The 14605-nt window shown below is 53.5% G+C and overlaps 7 protein-coding genes across 7 annotated transcripts; 3 read left to right on the top strand and 4 right to left on the bottom strand.

The window, feature by feature from the left end:
• Nucleotides 1-215: 215 nt before the first annotated feature.
• Nucleotides 216-852, top strand: P152DRAFT_482343 (uncharacterized protein; the record flags this gene model as incomplete). The annotated part of the gene is made up of 2 exons (XM_033681881.1): nt 216-443; nt 515-852. Exons 1-2 carry the CDS (start codon nt 257-259, stop codon nt 850-852), a joined length of 525 nt encoding a protein of 174 aa, XP_033533946.1. The 5' UTR covers nt 216-256.
• A 521-nt stretch (nt 853-1373) lies between these two features.
• Nucleotides 1374-1883, bottom strand: P152DRAFT_397605 (uncharacterized protein; the record flags this gene model as incomplete). The annotated part of the gene is made up of 2 exons (XM_033676417.1): nt 1374-1723; nt 1784-1883. Coding segments are annotated over 2 exons (450 nt in total), but the record flags the coding sequence as incomplete, so codon positions are not given.
• A 302-nt stretch (nt 1884-2185) lies between these two features.
• P152DRAFT_458691 (putative unfolded protein response protein Orm1) lies at nt 2186-3743 on the bottom strand. The gene is made up of 4 exons (XM_033679521.1): nt 3551-3743; nt 3166-3454; nt 2756-3114; nt 2186-2708 (listed from the first exon to the last, which is right to left on the bottom strand). Exons 2-4 carry the CDS (start codon nt 3308-3310, stop codon nt 2658-2660), a joined length of 555 nt encoding a protein of 184 aa, XP_033533944.1. The 5' UTR covers nt 3311-3454; nt 3551-3743; the 3' UTR covers nt 2186-2657.
• A 302-nt stretch (nt 3744-4045) lies between these two features.
• Nucleotides 4046-5020, top strand: P152DRAFT_474016 (uncharacterized protein; the record flags this gene model as incomplete). Its single annotated transcript, XM_033681289.1, has 3 exons — nt 4046-4101; nt 4159-4275; nt 4333-5020. The coding sequence occupies 3 exons, from the start codon at nt 4046-4048 to the stop codon at nt 5018-5020; spliced, it is 861 nt and encodes a 286-aa protein (XP_033533943.1).
• A 288-nt stretch (nt 5021-5308) lies between these two features.
• Nucleotides 5309-7067, bottom strand: P152DRAFT_436472 (putative carboxylesterase; the record flags this gene model as incomplete). Its single annotated transcript, XM_033677559.1, has 4 exons — nt 5309-6267; nt 6319-6591; nt 6642-6665; nt 6740-7067. The coding sequence occupies 4 exons, from the start codon at nt 7065-7067 to the stop codon at nt 5309-5311; spliced, it is 1584 nt and encodes a 527-aa protein (XP_033533942.1).
• A 625-nt stretch (nt 7068-7692) lies between these two features.
• P152DRAFT_507620 (uncharacterized protein) lies at nt 7693-10923 on the top strand (the record flags this gene model as incomplete). The annotated part of the gene is made up of 6 exons (XM_033682545.1): nt 7693-8001; nt 8108-8640; nt 8671-8852; nt 8890-9939; nt 9988-10470; nt 10846-10923. The coding sequence occupies exons 1-6, from the start codon at nt 7697-7699 to the stop codon at nt 10921-10923; spliced, it is 2631 nt and encodes an 876-aa protein (XP_033533941.1). The 5' UTR covers nt 7693-7696.
• On the bottom strand, nt 10861-12402 carry P152DRAFT_458686 (cation transporter). Its single transcript, XM_033679520.1, has 2 exons — nt 12290-12402; nt 10861-12237 (listed from the first exon to the last, which is right to left on the bottom strand). Exon 2 carries the CDS (start codon nt 12213-12215, stop codon nt 11220-11222), a length of 996 nt encoding a protein of 331 aa, XP_033533940.1. The 5' UTR covers nt 12216-12237; nt 12290-12402; the 3' UTR covers nt 10861-11219.
• Nucleotides 12403-14605: the final 2203 nt, after the last annotated feature.

Genomic DNA, 14605 nt, shown 5'->3' with positions numbered 1-14605 from the left:
TCTCAGAGCTCAGTATTGGTTTCGAATGCCGGGATGAGCTCCAGTTCGTTTACAAAGCTCTAGAATCCAGAACCCGTCATCAGCTCTTGTTCGAATCTAGGTCCGAATTAGAAATCGGCCCCAAACCCCTCACCGCGAGGCTCGTATTTAAGGACGCTAACACCGAATTAGTATATATATAATTGACATTACTACTGATTGTCTACTTGAATTGGCCAACAGTTGACTATTCAATTATCATCGTCTAGTGATTTTCATGAACATCCTCCGTCAAACCGGCTACCTTTCCGCCCGCAGTTTCACGATCCGATATCATCAGCCCCTAACTCGACGATTTATCCGGACCGGAGCACCGAAGATGGAGTCAATCCCCGTCGTCACGTATGGACGAAGGGCAGAGATCGCGACGGCGATTCAAAAGCTGCTACTTCCAGAATACGACGGTATGTCCCTACCCACCCGCAAAACTACCCCTTCCCCACCATCAACTCCGCCAAAATCTAATCCCCCGCAGTCGTCCACATCATCCTAGACCTCCCTACCGCCCTCCACGAAATCCCCCTCATCCTCACCCTTACCCCCCCTTCCCCCGCATCCACCCTCGGCACTAACGCCGCCCGCGCCGCCGCCAACGAGCCGCTGCGTACCCCCAAGGCGGTGATCTTTGGCGGCGGGATCCCCGACGAGGAGGTGGCGCAGGTGAAGGCGGCGGTGTCGGAGGAGCAGCGGGGGGAGGTACTGTGGGTGAATTTGACGATGGAGGATTACGCGCGGCAGGGGGTCCAGCAGGGGCCGAGCCCGCCGGTGGCGAATGTGTTGGTGAGGGAGAAGTTGAGGGAGGGGGGGTTGTAGGGTTTTCTCTGTCAGTTTGCTTGGAAGTGGTTGTATTATTTGGGGGTTCGTAAGATTAGGGTTCTTTGCAGATTCGTGGTCTGCTGGTGTTAATGAAGGGGGTTGAGACCCTTTGCTTTCAGCCCATCTCCACTGCATCTCCAGCATATGGTTCGCATTGTGGCATCCTTCTGCGCCTGCCCGTCGTATCACCGCGCGCAGGGTCCCTGTTTGGTACAACCTGATACATATCGTGCTCACGTCGCCATCTCGACAACCCATCCTTCCCTCTCCTCTCGACGGCACGATTCCCCCGCCTCGCGGCATCCACCCCAAGTGATATTCATCCTTACCCAATCCCCCATCCACCTCATGACCCCGGCGGCCCCTGCTGCTGCTGCTGCTGCCCTCCCATCATCCCCGGCGGAAACCCCGGCGGCATCCCCGGCCCTCCCATCCCCATATTCGGCGGCATCGGGAACCCCGGCGGCAGCCCGCCCGGCGGCGGCGGGAACGGCATCCCCGCGCCCGGCGACCCCGCGCTATTGGGCGGGAACGGCGGCGGGAAGGGTAGTGCGCCCGGCGGCATGTTCGGGGGTGGGAAGGGAAGGTTCGGCGGGAGGTTCGGGTGCGAGCCGCCGGGACCGGGGGGCATTCCGAAGGGAGGGGGTGGCATACCTGGGTGACCTGGGTGACGTTAGATAGGAAACATAGAGAGAGGGGGGGAGCATACCGGGGAAGGAGAAGGGTGGTGGGAAACCTCCTGCGCTGGGACCGACACCGGCGAGGCCGCCGGGGGCTTGGAGGAGGGGATTCGAGGCCTGTTGGCCTTCTGCGGCGTAGGAGTTTGTGATGGAGTCGATGACGGTTTGGGCTTGCTCCTGGCCGATTTCTGCGCGCGGAGGTGTTAGCAATCGCGACAAGGCGGTGAAGGGCGGAGGGAGGGACGCACGGTTGTAGTAGTCGACGACGTTGCGGAGGTGGTTGCGACCGCTGTTATGGGCTTTGCGGACGCTCATGGAGTCGTGGGTGAGGTAGACATCGCAGTAGTCGCCTGCGTGGGTTAGAATATCGCGTCGCCGTCGTGGGAGAACACCTACAGAAGAGTGCAGGTTGTTAGTAGCGATCGAGGAGAAGGGAGGGGAGACTTATATTTCGGCATCTTGAATTGATCGCTATGACGTGAACTTCTTAATAGGCTTGGAAAGAAGGGCTTGAAGTCGAATGGGCTGATGGGCAGTATATCAGGATTCCCTCTCTCGCGACTCTGGATATCGAAAGTTTGGAGGTGAGGAATGGCGAGATCTGATTGGCCGAAACGGGATTGTCACGTGCATGGCTGAATATTCGTAAAGGAGGTTTGAGGAGGTGCTGCTGCCAATATTCCGCAGAGAATAGCCACCGCCATACATTATATATTGCATTAAGAAAGAGTTCACACTGTTTAGGGTGGAAAGCTACATGTAAATGCCACATCGGAGCGCCAATAATAACCCAGGTGTCCAGTTATCAAAGCGCAAGTCCATTTGGCTCGCCCTCAGCTACTATTGTCCATTCGCATGTTACAATAGAGCCAAGAAGAACAAAGGACAACCAATGTGCCCCCCATGTAGGTTGCGAGGAGCCAGACCATTGCCAATCTGTCCACGTCCCACCCAGTGTCCGTACACCGAGCGTCAAGGGTGTGATGGTGAGTTTCGAGGTCAGACACGTCCTATCCCTCTCCATCACTTCGGCTGGACCGTTCCCATGGACTGTATCTTTAAAACGCCAAACAATGCAATATGAGCCAGCACACCAAACTCCATGTCCACCTCTCCATTGCGTTACCTATCTTCAGGAGGACCCGAGAACAATCCAAATCGTAGCCGATGGCTCTGTGTGATATTAGCATCCATCGTTCCTTAGGAAGAATCGAACGTACCCATGGTAATTTAGGTAGGACAACCGCAAGCGTCGCAAGGAAGTTGATCATGAAATATGTGAAATCATAATGCGTGTAATGGGTACTGATCAGGAAGAGGATGACCGGGACGCTCAGCAGGAACTTCTTCGCCGGCGTATATTGGTCACCGTCGTCGATCTGCTCCCACATGTTGAGGTTGTCGTATGCTCCTGCATTGAAGTCGAACGGGACGCCTCGGACCCAGTGGAACATGATGTACGAGCCGAACATGTAGGAGATGTTGGTGAGGGTCCATGAGGTTTCTTGACTGACTCCGGGGATGATGTCGAAGAAGATCTTGAGGGAACAGATGAGGACGAGGTGGATGATCCATGCGCCTGACATTTCAGATCAGCAACGAGGACTTTGCTATCACCGGCATGACTGACCTTTCGCGTTGACCCATTCCGCATTTAGGTTGGGGAGGGAAGCTTGGTCGCTGAGCTGCTCCAGCGACTCCGGAGGCTCGGTGTACATGAGACTGCTGGATCTCCTCCGCCTGCCATTCTTGCTCACGGTGAGCGTGTTAGGCATGGCGAGCCTGTTCGGGGTGGAATGGACGGTCGGTATCTTAGAGGCGCATTCGGAGGAGGAACGGCACGCGATCGTGAACTTCCCCAGGTACTTCTAACAGAAGGCGACAGTGAGAGGAACTCCGGTAGGCAGAAGGGGATTTATCTTTGGAGACCGTTAGTGTTGCATGTCTCCACCTGTGGCACGGAACGAAACGGGCAAAGACACGTAAGTGTATAAGATAGTAATACGCCTAATTACCTAGGGAGTAAGAGGTGGAGGGAGAGAACCACGCGCACCTCGAAAAATAGCTGTCACTCGGGGAAGAGAATAAGGGCGATGAGCAGGAGCGAGGGTGATGGAAGAAATTAATTAAGGAATAGAAGATGAGAACGGAAGTCAAGTGAAGGAAGTTGAGTGGTAGAGGGAAGAAAGAGCCGATAGATGGTCTAGGTATTGGATTGACGGAAACGGAAAATCGGTTCTGGATCCTCTCTATGAATCTCTCTCTCACATGAGTCTCTCACTTGTTGCTTGCATGACGAACACGCGCCATGGGTCCGAGCGGCAGATGAATGGAGAGCAGTGAATACAGCAGTCCGATAATAAGACAATTAATCCAATACTTCGCCTTTTCATCTTGATCCGATCAACCGATACTTATATACATCCCCCTCTCCTTCGTTCTCCTCTCCTCTCTCATCCCCCTCCTGATTCCTCCTAATTCCGATGGCCTCCTTCCATCTCCCCGACGCGATGGCTCATCCTCTGGATTCCGCAGCCAAGGAGAAGACACCACTACGATCATGGAGGTAGGATCTATCTCTCCGGTGTCGCTTTGCATAACTGATATCAATGCGGTTCTATAGGAAGAAATACCGCAAGCTGAAGATCCGATTCGAGAACGCGATGGAGGACAGCAACAAGCTCTATACCGATGAACAAAAGGCCTTGAGCCTAGCGAAGCGTCTGCAAGAACAGAATGAGTGAGTCCCCTAATGCGACGCGATATCATCGATAATCGACAGCTGACCTCGTCCAAGCCAACTCCGAGAGATCCTCCTGGAAGTCAACCAAAGCGACCTCATCCCCCCCGAACAAGCCTTCAATCTCAACCTCATCGATTCCGATCCCACGACATTCGGGTTGAGTCGATCGGAGATCCGGACGCGCATGGAATCCCCCGGAGAGTACGCGTCCGCCATCCTCGACATCGATCACGAAGAGGAATTCCTCGCATCCCTCGACCAAATCGACCCGTCCACCGACGCGCCCACTCCCGACGCCCCTCCCAGTCGCCCCGTCAAGAAGTCTTTCACCGACAAAGACCTCGCCCTCCGCAACCCCATGTCCGTCATCAACTGGCTGCGACGCAACCAACCCGAAGTATTCCTCCAAGACAAGCCCTCCAAAGAACCCAAAGACCCCAAAGAACCGCACGAAAACGGCTCCGAGAAATCGACGCGCGGCATCGGCAGAAAGCGGGGAAGCCTCACGCACGCGCTTCCCTCGACCTACAAGCCCGAACTGCTGGATGACGAGATCGGGTTCGTCCTGGAGGAGAAGGCACCGGCCAAGCGGTCGCGGAAGAGCATCGAGGACGAGCCATATCGGCCGAAGGGCGGGAAGTCGTCGAAGCGGAAACGCGACGCGGGCGATTCGGAACGAGGGGGGAAGAAGAAGGCGAGAGCATCGCTGGGCTCGGTGGCGAGTGGTGCGCATAAGGAGTGAGTGGCGCTCATGGGAAGAATCGATTACATGGAGTTCCTGGCTGGGATGGGAGGGGGATTCATGAGCTTTCGGACGCATAGATGTGGAGATCACGATATACCCATCCGCGAGGAGCGTTTGCATTACGTGCGGCCTGGGAGCAACTGCAGGAGAGCAGCAAGTCCCTTTGGACGTGTTCAGTCGGTGACGAAGCTCGAAGCTAATGTCAACCCAGCACTCCATTATCAAGCACTCTCGATAGTGCATTCGCCAGCAACGTTCCTCGCAGTGGCAGCACCCAAACCCTAATCATAGATTTGCTCTCGCCGTCGTTCCCACGTCGCCGCTCCTCAGCAGTTCCCAAAGCTCCACTCCGCGATCCCACTCCTCGTCCAACCAAATCTCCACCCTCCCATCCGCCCGCAGCCGCCTCACCTCCCTCTCCGTCCGCGTTCCCCACCCCCCCTCCTTCCCCGTCACGAACGCCGCCAACCCCCTCACAAACCCCTCCTCCACCACCCTCTTCTCCCTCCCCGTCAACCGCCCCTCCCCCCAAAACCAAATCGCCAAATCCGTCGTATGCGTTGCCCCCCACTCCACCGGCAACTCCACGCACCCCGCCCGCCACTCCACCCGATACCGCCACACCAACCCCGGCGCCGTCCGCGCAATCCGCGCCACCAACCCCCGCTGCAGACAATACACCTGCACGTCCGCGTACACCGCCCCGAACGCCTCCCGCCAATCCCCCCACTGCGCGGGGAGCCGCTTCGCGGGGAAATAGTACCCCATCAGCCGGTCCGCGACCCCGGGGAAGTCGACCTCCAGCCGGTCGCGGAGCCCAATGTACGAGTTCGCCGGGGGGATGTACGTCCCGTAGACGTGGCGCTCGTGCTCGCACTCACCAATCATCAGGGCGATGTTGCGGCGTTGCATGCGCGCCGCGAACTCACCGCGGTCGATGTCAGCGAACAGCTCGCGGCGAACGAAGCGGCCGTCGGTGACGGGGCGGAACTGGTGGCGTTGAATGGCGCGGGTGGCGGTGAGCAAGGCGGATGGCGAGGCGGCGCGCAGTTTCTGGATCTGGGTTTCTATGTCGAGGGTGGTGGGGATCTGGAGGGCGGTCAGCAGCTCGTTGAATTGCGTATGGCCTTCGGAAGGGGGTCTGGGCTGGATGCCGGGGCCGTTGGACCACATGATGCAGCGGCGGATAAGTTGCTGCGGTTGCCAGAGGTCGTACGCGAGCTGGTGGAACGCGGAGTATGCGCCTGATGCTAGTTAGAAAACTTATAAAATCCCGTCTTTCGGAGATGTCCTACCCGCCGAGTATCCCGCCAGCGTGATGTTCGCCGGATCCCCGCCGAAGTAACTGATATTCTTATACGTCCACATGAGCGCCATCCGCTGATCCCACAGCCCGAAATTGCTGGCGATGCTATTCGACCCTTCCGGACGCGCATGCTCGAGAGACAGAAACCCGAAGACATTCAGCCGGTAGCCGGGCTTAACAATGATACATTTGACCTCCGTCTCCGATATCAGCGGCACGACGTCTCCTGAATTGGGGTCGCCGAATTGGAGAAAGCCTCCATCTACTTGATTCAGCTTCCTTCTAGCAACACATCTTAAGAATTTCGCATACGGATATAGAACAATACCGGCCATCCTTCAATAACGCATTAGCCCCTATTATCTCCAATGCCCCCGTTATCGGTAGGCAGTAGGTAGGCAATCACTCACCACCCACCGGCGCCTCCCCCACTGGCACCCACACATTACACCCCAAACAGTCCTCCTCCTGCTCCTGCTCCCCCTCCCCCCCGACCTGCGGACACACCCCGCACCCCTCCGTAAACTCCCCCGGCGCATTCCGCGTCCCATACGCATAGCACGGCGGCAGCGCGCGCGGGACCTGCCAGCGGAACTCGCCAGTGGGAGGCAAGGCGTAGGGAACGCCGCCGTAGTAGGTGCAGAGAGGGCGGTGGGTGGTGGGGGAGGTGAGGAGGTGGCCGCGGATGAAGCCGTGGGATTGGAGGTGGAGGAGGTGGGGGGTGGGAAGGTATGCCATGGAGCGAGCAATTGGGAGAGGTTGGGGTGCTATGTGCTACAGCGGAGGACAGTGGTATACATGAAGGATGAGAATGATATTTAATACAGGTGGAAATTTAGGAACCTCATACTTATGAGGTTGATGTCGAGAGTGTGGTTGGTGATTCCGTTTTTGGCCGCGTTTCTACACGACCTGGTCACCAAATCCCTCCCTCCTAGGGGTAAAACTATAGTATTAACGTATTATTCCATTCTGCGCCATTCAAACTTTCAAGGACTTCCTGTGTAGTGAAAGAAAATTTAAGTAATCATATGTACGGCGTACGTTGACTTTTCATTAAACTGGCCTGCCCTCTGTGCAAGAAAGAATCGCTGGGCTCTGCACCTGCAGCAGTCCTGTCCAGCCTCACTACGCCAAGATCTGGGCTGTCAGGCTGTACAGCCGGACTTCAGGCACCCAGGGAGCCGCCCACACCAGCCTTTAGGGAGATGAATCTTTCGGTACTGTATGATGCGATATTTGTTCTCGCTTTAGCTCTGCATTTGGTATCTCCATCGCTAGGGACGGAACCCTCGCCGATGCCTGCCCATCTGAGCCCTACCGATCCCGATTCCACCATTTGCTAGCGTAGATCCCCACACCCAACCATGCGCCTTCTCCAATGTAACGAGACTGGTGATATTAGTCTCACCAAGGACTTGGTCGGCGACGATCCAATTCCTTCTTACGCCATACTATCTCATACATGGGGACTGGATACCGAGGAAGTTACCTTTGAGGATATGACGAATGGCACTAGCGAGAAAAAGGCTGGCTATGAGAAGATTCGATTCTGTGGAGAACAGGCTAGAGAGGATGGCTTGCAATACTTTTGGATTGATACATGTTGTATCAATAAGAAGAACTACGCCGAACTCTCACACGCAATAGGGTCCATGTTCCGCTGGTACCCGTAAAACAACTCGATGCTACGTGTACCTGTCCGATGTTCCGCCAAAGAAGAGGAAAAGAGATAGGAGCGCAAAGGACACTTGGGACTTGCATTTCCGGGAAAGCAGATGGTTCACTCGGGGCTGGACGCTTCAGGAGCTCCTTGCTCCAGCTTCGGTCGAATTCTTCTCCCGAGAACGCAAGCGACTTGGAGACAAAAGCTCGCTACAGCAACAGATCCACGAGATAACGGGCGTTTCAAAGTCATCGCTTCGTGGAGACCCTTTATCTCAGTTCAGCGTCAATGAGCGAATGTCGCGGATAAATTCTCGCCAGACCAAACTTGATGAAGACAAAGCCTACTCATTACTAGGCATTTTCGGCGTCTACATCCCCCCTCGGTACGGCGAGGGGATGACGAGTGCTTTCAAACGCCTCGAGGATGAGATTAACAAGCTGGAGAAATGTACACGAGATCTCCGCCTTACCGATCCCCGCGATGACAAAAAGCGTATCGAAGAGTCTAAGGGTGGCTTGCTTGAGGGTTCATACCGCTGGATTCTTGAAAACCGTGACTTCCAACAATGGCGTTACAGCCAGCAAAATTGGCTGCTATGGATCAAGGGCGATCCCGGAAAGGGCAAGACGATGCTGCTCTGCGGTATTATCAACGAGCTTAAGAAGTCTATAGCCGACTCGGATCTTCTATCCTACTTCTTCTGCCAGGCGACTGACTCCAGCATCAACAACGCCACGGCCGTGATGCGGGGTCTGATCTATCTGCTTGTCGACCAACAACCATACCTCATCTTGCATGTACGAAGGAAGTACGATGAAGCTGGTAAAACGCTCTTTGAAGACTCTAATGCTTGGGTTGCTTTGTCCGAAATCTTTATTAACATTCTTCAAGACCAAAATTTGGACAACACCTTTTTTAATTTTCGATGCACTAGACGAATGCATAGAAGGCTTGCCAAAATTGTTGGACTTCATCGTGCGGATGTCTTCTGTATCTTCTCGTGTTAAATGGATCATCTCTAGCCGAAACTGGCCGAATATCGAACAGGATCTCGATGCAGCGACTCAGAAGGTGAGACTGTCTCTTGAGCTTAATGAGAGCTCCGTCTCCGCTGCCGTCACGTCATACATCCAGTTTAAGGTGGATCGGCTAGCGGAGCGAAACAGATACAGCAGCAATACACGGGGCATTGTCCAGCGCTACTTGTTGCAAAATGCACACGGCACTTTTCTTTGGGTGGCCTTGGTCTGCCAGGAACTCTCCAAAACCTCGGGATGGAAGGCTCAGCAGAAGTTGATAGCGTTTCCACCGGGACTCGATGCCCTCTACAGCCGAATGATGGAGCAGATCGAGGATTCGGAGGATGCTGAACTCTGTAAACGTATATTGGCTGTGGTTTCGGCCGTGTACCGACCTCTCACGCTGTGCGAGCTGGAGTCTCTCGTGGACATACCCTCCGGCGCATTCGAAGCTCTATCAGAGATCATAGGGCTTTGTGGCTCTTTTCTAACGCTCCGAGAACGCACCATTTCCTTCGTTCATCAGTCAGCGAGTGACTTTTTGGTCGAAAAGACATACAACGAGATCTTTCCGTCTGGGATAGAATATATACATCACACCATCTTCTCGCGATCGCTACAGGTCATGTCGAAGACACTACGACGCGATATCTTCGGCCTAAGTGCTCCCGGATTTCCTATTGACCAAGTCAAACAACCCAGTCCAGATCCGCTATCCCAAGCACGATACTCGTGTGCCTATTGGGTTAATCACCTTCTTCACTGTGATCCTAGCACGTGTGCCACAGACGATCTCCAAGATGGTGGATCCGTCGACCAGTTTCTGCGTCAGAGCTACCTTTACTGGCTCGAGGCTCTAAGCCTCTGCAGAAGTATATCGGAAGGGGTAGTATCAATGGCAAAACTCGAGGCTCTATCCCAAGTAATCCATAGCCCAGCGGTCGTGAATACCATATGCTGACATAAATAGGCAAGAGCAGACGTATCGGGATTGCTCAACCTCGTTAAAGATGCGCGTCGATTTATCATGTCTTACAACCTAGCGATAGAGAATAGTCCTCTTCAGGCATATGCATCTGCGCTCCTGTTTAGTCCAGTCTGCAGCCTGATAAGGGGTCTTTTTAGACATGAAGAGCTGGAATGGATCACTATACAACCATCGATGCCAGCAGAATGGAATGCATGTCTCCAGACGCTCGAGGGCCACAGCGGCTACGTCTTCTCGGTAGCCTTCTCGCACGACTCGGCCCGGCTCGCGTCGGCGTCGTACGACCGTACAGTCAAGATCTGGGATACCAGTAGCGGGGCCTGCCTCCAGACGCTCGAGGGTCATAGCAGTCACGTCAACTTGGTAGCCTTCTCGCCCGACTCGGCCCGGCTCGCGTCAGCGTCGGACGACAGGACAGTCAAGATCTGGGATACTACTATCGGCGCCTGCCTCCAGACACTCGAGGTTAGGATGACAACCCATAACATATCGTTCGATGCCACTAGTTCTTCTCTTCAAACTGAAATCGGTACTCTCGCTATTAGCGCGTCGTCCGCTTCCGCCCTAAGCATGATAGTAACCGACTCTCAACATCCCCAATATGAGGTCGGGGGTTTAAGTTCAGAAGGAGCGTGGATCACATATAATTCTGAGAACGTTTTGTTGCTACCCTCAGAATATCGTCCGTCATGTTCATCCCTGTCAGGAAAGACTGTTGGCATCGGCGCAGGGTCCGGAAAGGTATGGATGTGCAGCTTCAATATTAAGAACGACTCGCATTGTAGTCAAAAATTTGTTAATTAGTTATTTTATTTTATTATAACTATCTCTATTTCGTAGAAGGGTCTGGGGTTGAGTGTGAATAAATGGTGCGGCAACTTGCTATGGCGAACATTTGGGAACCTTCAGGATCGCTGATAAGCTCGGCCTCGTATTACACATGTGACTATTAAATAACCATCAAAATTTCAGAACGAGCTCTATTTATCGTATCTAACGAGTAATTGGTGAATGGGTGGCAAGAACTTAGGACTCTGTGTGGCTAAAGGCGCCAGATTATCAGGCAGTCAAGAAACCCAATGATAGTTGACGCGGCTATCCATACCGACAAAACAAGCGACTGAACCGTGATGATGCAAAACTTTAGATCTCATGGCCGGCTACAAAACCGTTCCAAATGAGCGAGAGCGGGTCTCAATGAGACCCAATAAATCTCATTGAGTCAAAGAGTGTTTGAGCTTCGCCAAGCCTCGTACTTCCTTCGGCTTCTCATCCTGAAAAAGCGATTCAGGAGGCTTGTCCGTTATGGTCCGCTCGTTCGGAAGCATGATGGCGCGGTCGAGCTGATATGGTAGACCACGATGACGGCCACGAATCATCATGAGACAGACGACGACTTTGCCGAACGGCGTGAACTGCCCACACAAAGAGGTGAGGACATCCGGGTGGCCGAGACTGAGACCAACATTGCCATAGGCGGACACGACTTCGAAGAAGATGGGGAAGACGGCGAATGCCGGGTTGTTCGCGTCCATGATCTTCTTGCTCTCCGCGATGCAGATGCAGAACACGCCGATAAAAATATACCATAGGTCGAAGGTGAGCTGGTTCTGCAGGTGGGTCAGAACATAGGAGCCCGGCCGGGATTCGTCTCCGTCCATCCGGCGCGGATAGATCCCGAGCGACTTTTCCTCGTACGTGTTCGATGCTCGGATGCTGATCGCGATGGGGAAGATGGAGATGTACATCATCACCAACAGACTGAACTGTACCGCTGGGTTCACTGCTCCCAGGTTGAAAGTCGCTGTACCTGTATGACGCGATGAAGCCGATTGGAAGAGAGCCGCAAGAATCCGCGGCCCAAGAGCAAGGTTGTTGACGGCCGGATTGCCGAGGTCGAGGACGATAATGAGAAGGACATCCACGAAGTTGAGAGAAAAGAGAACACCGAAGAGGATCCAGGTCGGTCGGCTAGGGAACAGGAGAGTGTAGCAGCGGCGTGGGTGATTGAGGAGAAAGTTCAGCGGATCTCGAAGAGAGGAATCCTTCGGGGCGATCTTCGACATCGTCCAAATGAGAAGGCGGAGCAGGACTGGATAACAGGTATTTCCAGCGAAGGCTAGGAACGTCATGACCAGAAGCGGAAAGGTTGCATCCTGGAACGTCACCATCGAGTCCGGAGTGAGTGCGAATCCGAGGTTGTCAACCATTGTTTGCGCGGAATAGAATGCCCTGCATATTCCATCAGTGCGAACAGTGCATGCCGAAACCAGGGTAAGCCTACCACCAATTTTTGTTTTGTCCGCATTCTTGCAACCAATCCAGATACTTTCGACTCGCATTCTGAACCCAACCCACTAGGCAAATGGCTCCGAACAGGTGGAGACAGAAGAAGTATGCTGATGGAAGTGTCAGTGTCGCGCCATGTTCCATCTAAAGAAAGGGTTCGCTTACCCAGAACAATCTTCAGCAGCAGCTTCAAGCTCCGATATTCGATCCCTCCAAGCGCCTCTCGGTCCTGCACGGTTAGATTGTGGAACTGCGAGTTCCGTCCCAGAGTGGCTTGGGACGAAAGATACGGCATATCGTTCATCGAAGGGGTCGAGCGCTCTGATGGACGTCGTTTTCTCTCGCGATGACTTGGAGCTGCACCGAGGACGAACATGGATGACGCCACACCAGCGGCCCGTTCCATGGAAACCGCGGTTGCCATGATCGGGCCGTCTTGGAGTCGTCGGCGGAGCGTTCCGCTTTGCTCGGATGCGGAGTGGTCGGGTTTGATCAGATCCGGATCTTCATCGCTCATCACATCTTCGTCAAGCTGCACGATGGGGTGACCATTGTCCCGGTCCCTTGGCGGAGGGATATAGAGACTCTTTTGTTCATCCCGGGGCAGATTGGTTGCAGGATCGAAAATGATATGTCGGCCAGTGGACTGATTCTTCGTCGCATCCACGGTTGTGGCATGCTTCTCACCTACCACTACACTGCACTAGTATCAGTACCAGTCCAGGTGGTTGCGGATGACGACGTACCTATTCTCACTTCCCGCGACTTTCTCTTGCGGTGGAGGCGAAGGAGTACTGGCATGTGCATCTGTGCCGGTCGTAATGCCGTCTTTGGCAATATTCTGGGTTTGTTGCACGTCAGGCGGAGCAAGAGTGTCCTCGTTGCCCGCAGTCTGTCTACTCCGATAAGATTTCCCCTGGAGCAAGGATGGAGCTACGCTGTCATCAGCACAAGAAGCAGGCGGCCTCCGGGAACGAAATTGAATACCCCTCCACCCTACCAACCCAACTAGTACTAGAAGGGGATTCAATTTCGCCCTTCCAGGGACCAAGGGTTCAGTCTATCGAACTGACCAGCGCGTTTGATATGCTTCTCAAACCAGTAAAGACGGACAGCAACTACAATGATGTTGATAAAGCCCAAGTTTGTAACCATCGGAACGAAGTAGGTGAAGAGCTGTTGATATGTTGGGAGGTCCTTGATATCAACACTGGCCGATCAGTCAGTCAGTTGGCGAGAGCATGGGACGGAACTAGGGGTCAACGACTCAACGTACGTATTCAAACCTGACTCTGTCGAGGAGCTGACGCCAAAGAAATATGCATCGACAGCATCAAGATTGCCATGGGGATAGAGGATGATCAAGCCTAGAAAACCGAAGCTAATGATATACGCATCTTCACGACGGACGCAATTAGCGAGATGTGACCAGACGTTGATATGGTCACGGTACAATGTAATGTCACGAAATTAATCGGCGGCGTCCAATCTTTCCAGCCCATCCTCTCGAATATAACTAATCGTGCAACAAGTGAATTGAATCGGCGGAAGCGCGGTACAACAACCACTATGGCAATAATTTGATAGTATATGAATAGTTGGAGTAAGTCAAAAGGAGTGGAAGAATCCCTCTCGACCTGGCGACGTCGCCATCACCTCGACTGTGAGGCATTTTCCAAATCTCTCCCCTCCAAAGTTAGTTTCCGATATCCGGATCCTACATTAGTTCTCGGCGTGAGGCTGTGGTCGAAAATGGCGCAAGCTAGCATGAAAACAAACCTGACGGAGAGACCAACCGGGGTGGGATACCGTAAATGCACGCGTCACGGGGTTCGGTGCTAGTAAAGTGTGATGAACTGATGATCCCCCCGGTGGCTGATATAGTATAACTCTTTTATGCTCTTCTCGTCCTATTCATTTGTCTCTTGAGGCCAGTTGTAGGGCTGGACACGAATAAGGATTTTGGCTATTCGTATTCGACTTTTCCCTGGGAACGATTATTCGTATTCGACTAAATTTCGAGACGTTTTATTCGTATTATTCGCGAATATTCGTAAATAATGCCAAGACTTATTCGGCAAAAGCCGAGCCAATGAATGAATGCCCAGCAGTCGCGACTTTTGTTTACCCAACATGCTCCAACTAGAGGATTTGAGCTCTAAGAGATACAAAGCATATCAATATGTTGCAACTTCTTTCTTAATATGGATGACTTATCCATGTCTCTTGGGAAGCGCCGTCTTCGCTCCGAGAGAGTTGATTATCATCTTCTTAATGATGGCAGTGACGAGGAAGCCTCCCTAGAGAATAG

The sequence above is a fragment of the Eremomyces bilateralis genome (assembly GCF_010015585.1).
Source record: "Eremomyces bilateralis CBS 781.70 unplaced genomic scaffold P152scaffold_10, whole genome shotgun sequence".
NCBI classification, from domain to species: Eukaryota; Fungi; Ascomycota; class Dothideomycetes; order Eremomycetales; family Eremomycetaceae; genus Eremomyces; species Eremomyces bilateralis.
This window is presented reverse-complemented; position numbering and strand designations above follow the sequence as displayed.

What these genes read in the sequence shown, in the direction of transcription:
- P152DRAFT_458686 (XM_033679520.1), bottom strand. Translation starts at nt 12,215, where the DNA reads ATGGTTGACAACCTCGGATTCGCACTCACTCCGGACTCGATGGTGACG.
- P152DRAFT_458691 (XM_033679521.1), bottom strand. Translation starts at nt 3,310, where the DNA reads ATGCCTAACACGCTCACCGTGAGCAAGAATGGCAGGCGGAGGAGATCC. An exon ending in GGAATGGGTCAACGCGAAAG is followed by an intron (nt 3,115 to 3,165) that starts GTCAGTCATGCC and finishes CTGAAATGTCAG; the next exon opens with GCGCATGGATCATCCACCTC. An exon ending in TCCTACCTAAATTACCATGG is followed by an intron (nt 2,709 to 2,755) that starts GTACGTTCGATT and finishes AATATCACACAG; the next exon opens with AGCCATCGGCTACGATTTGG.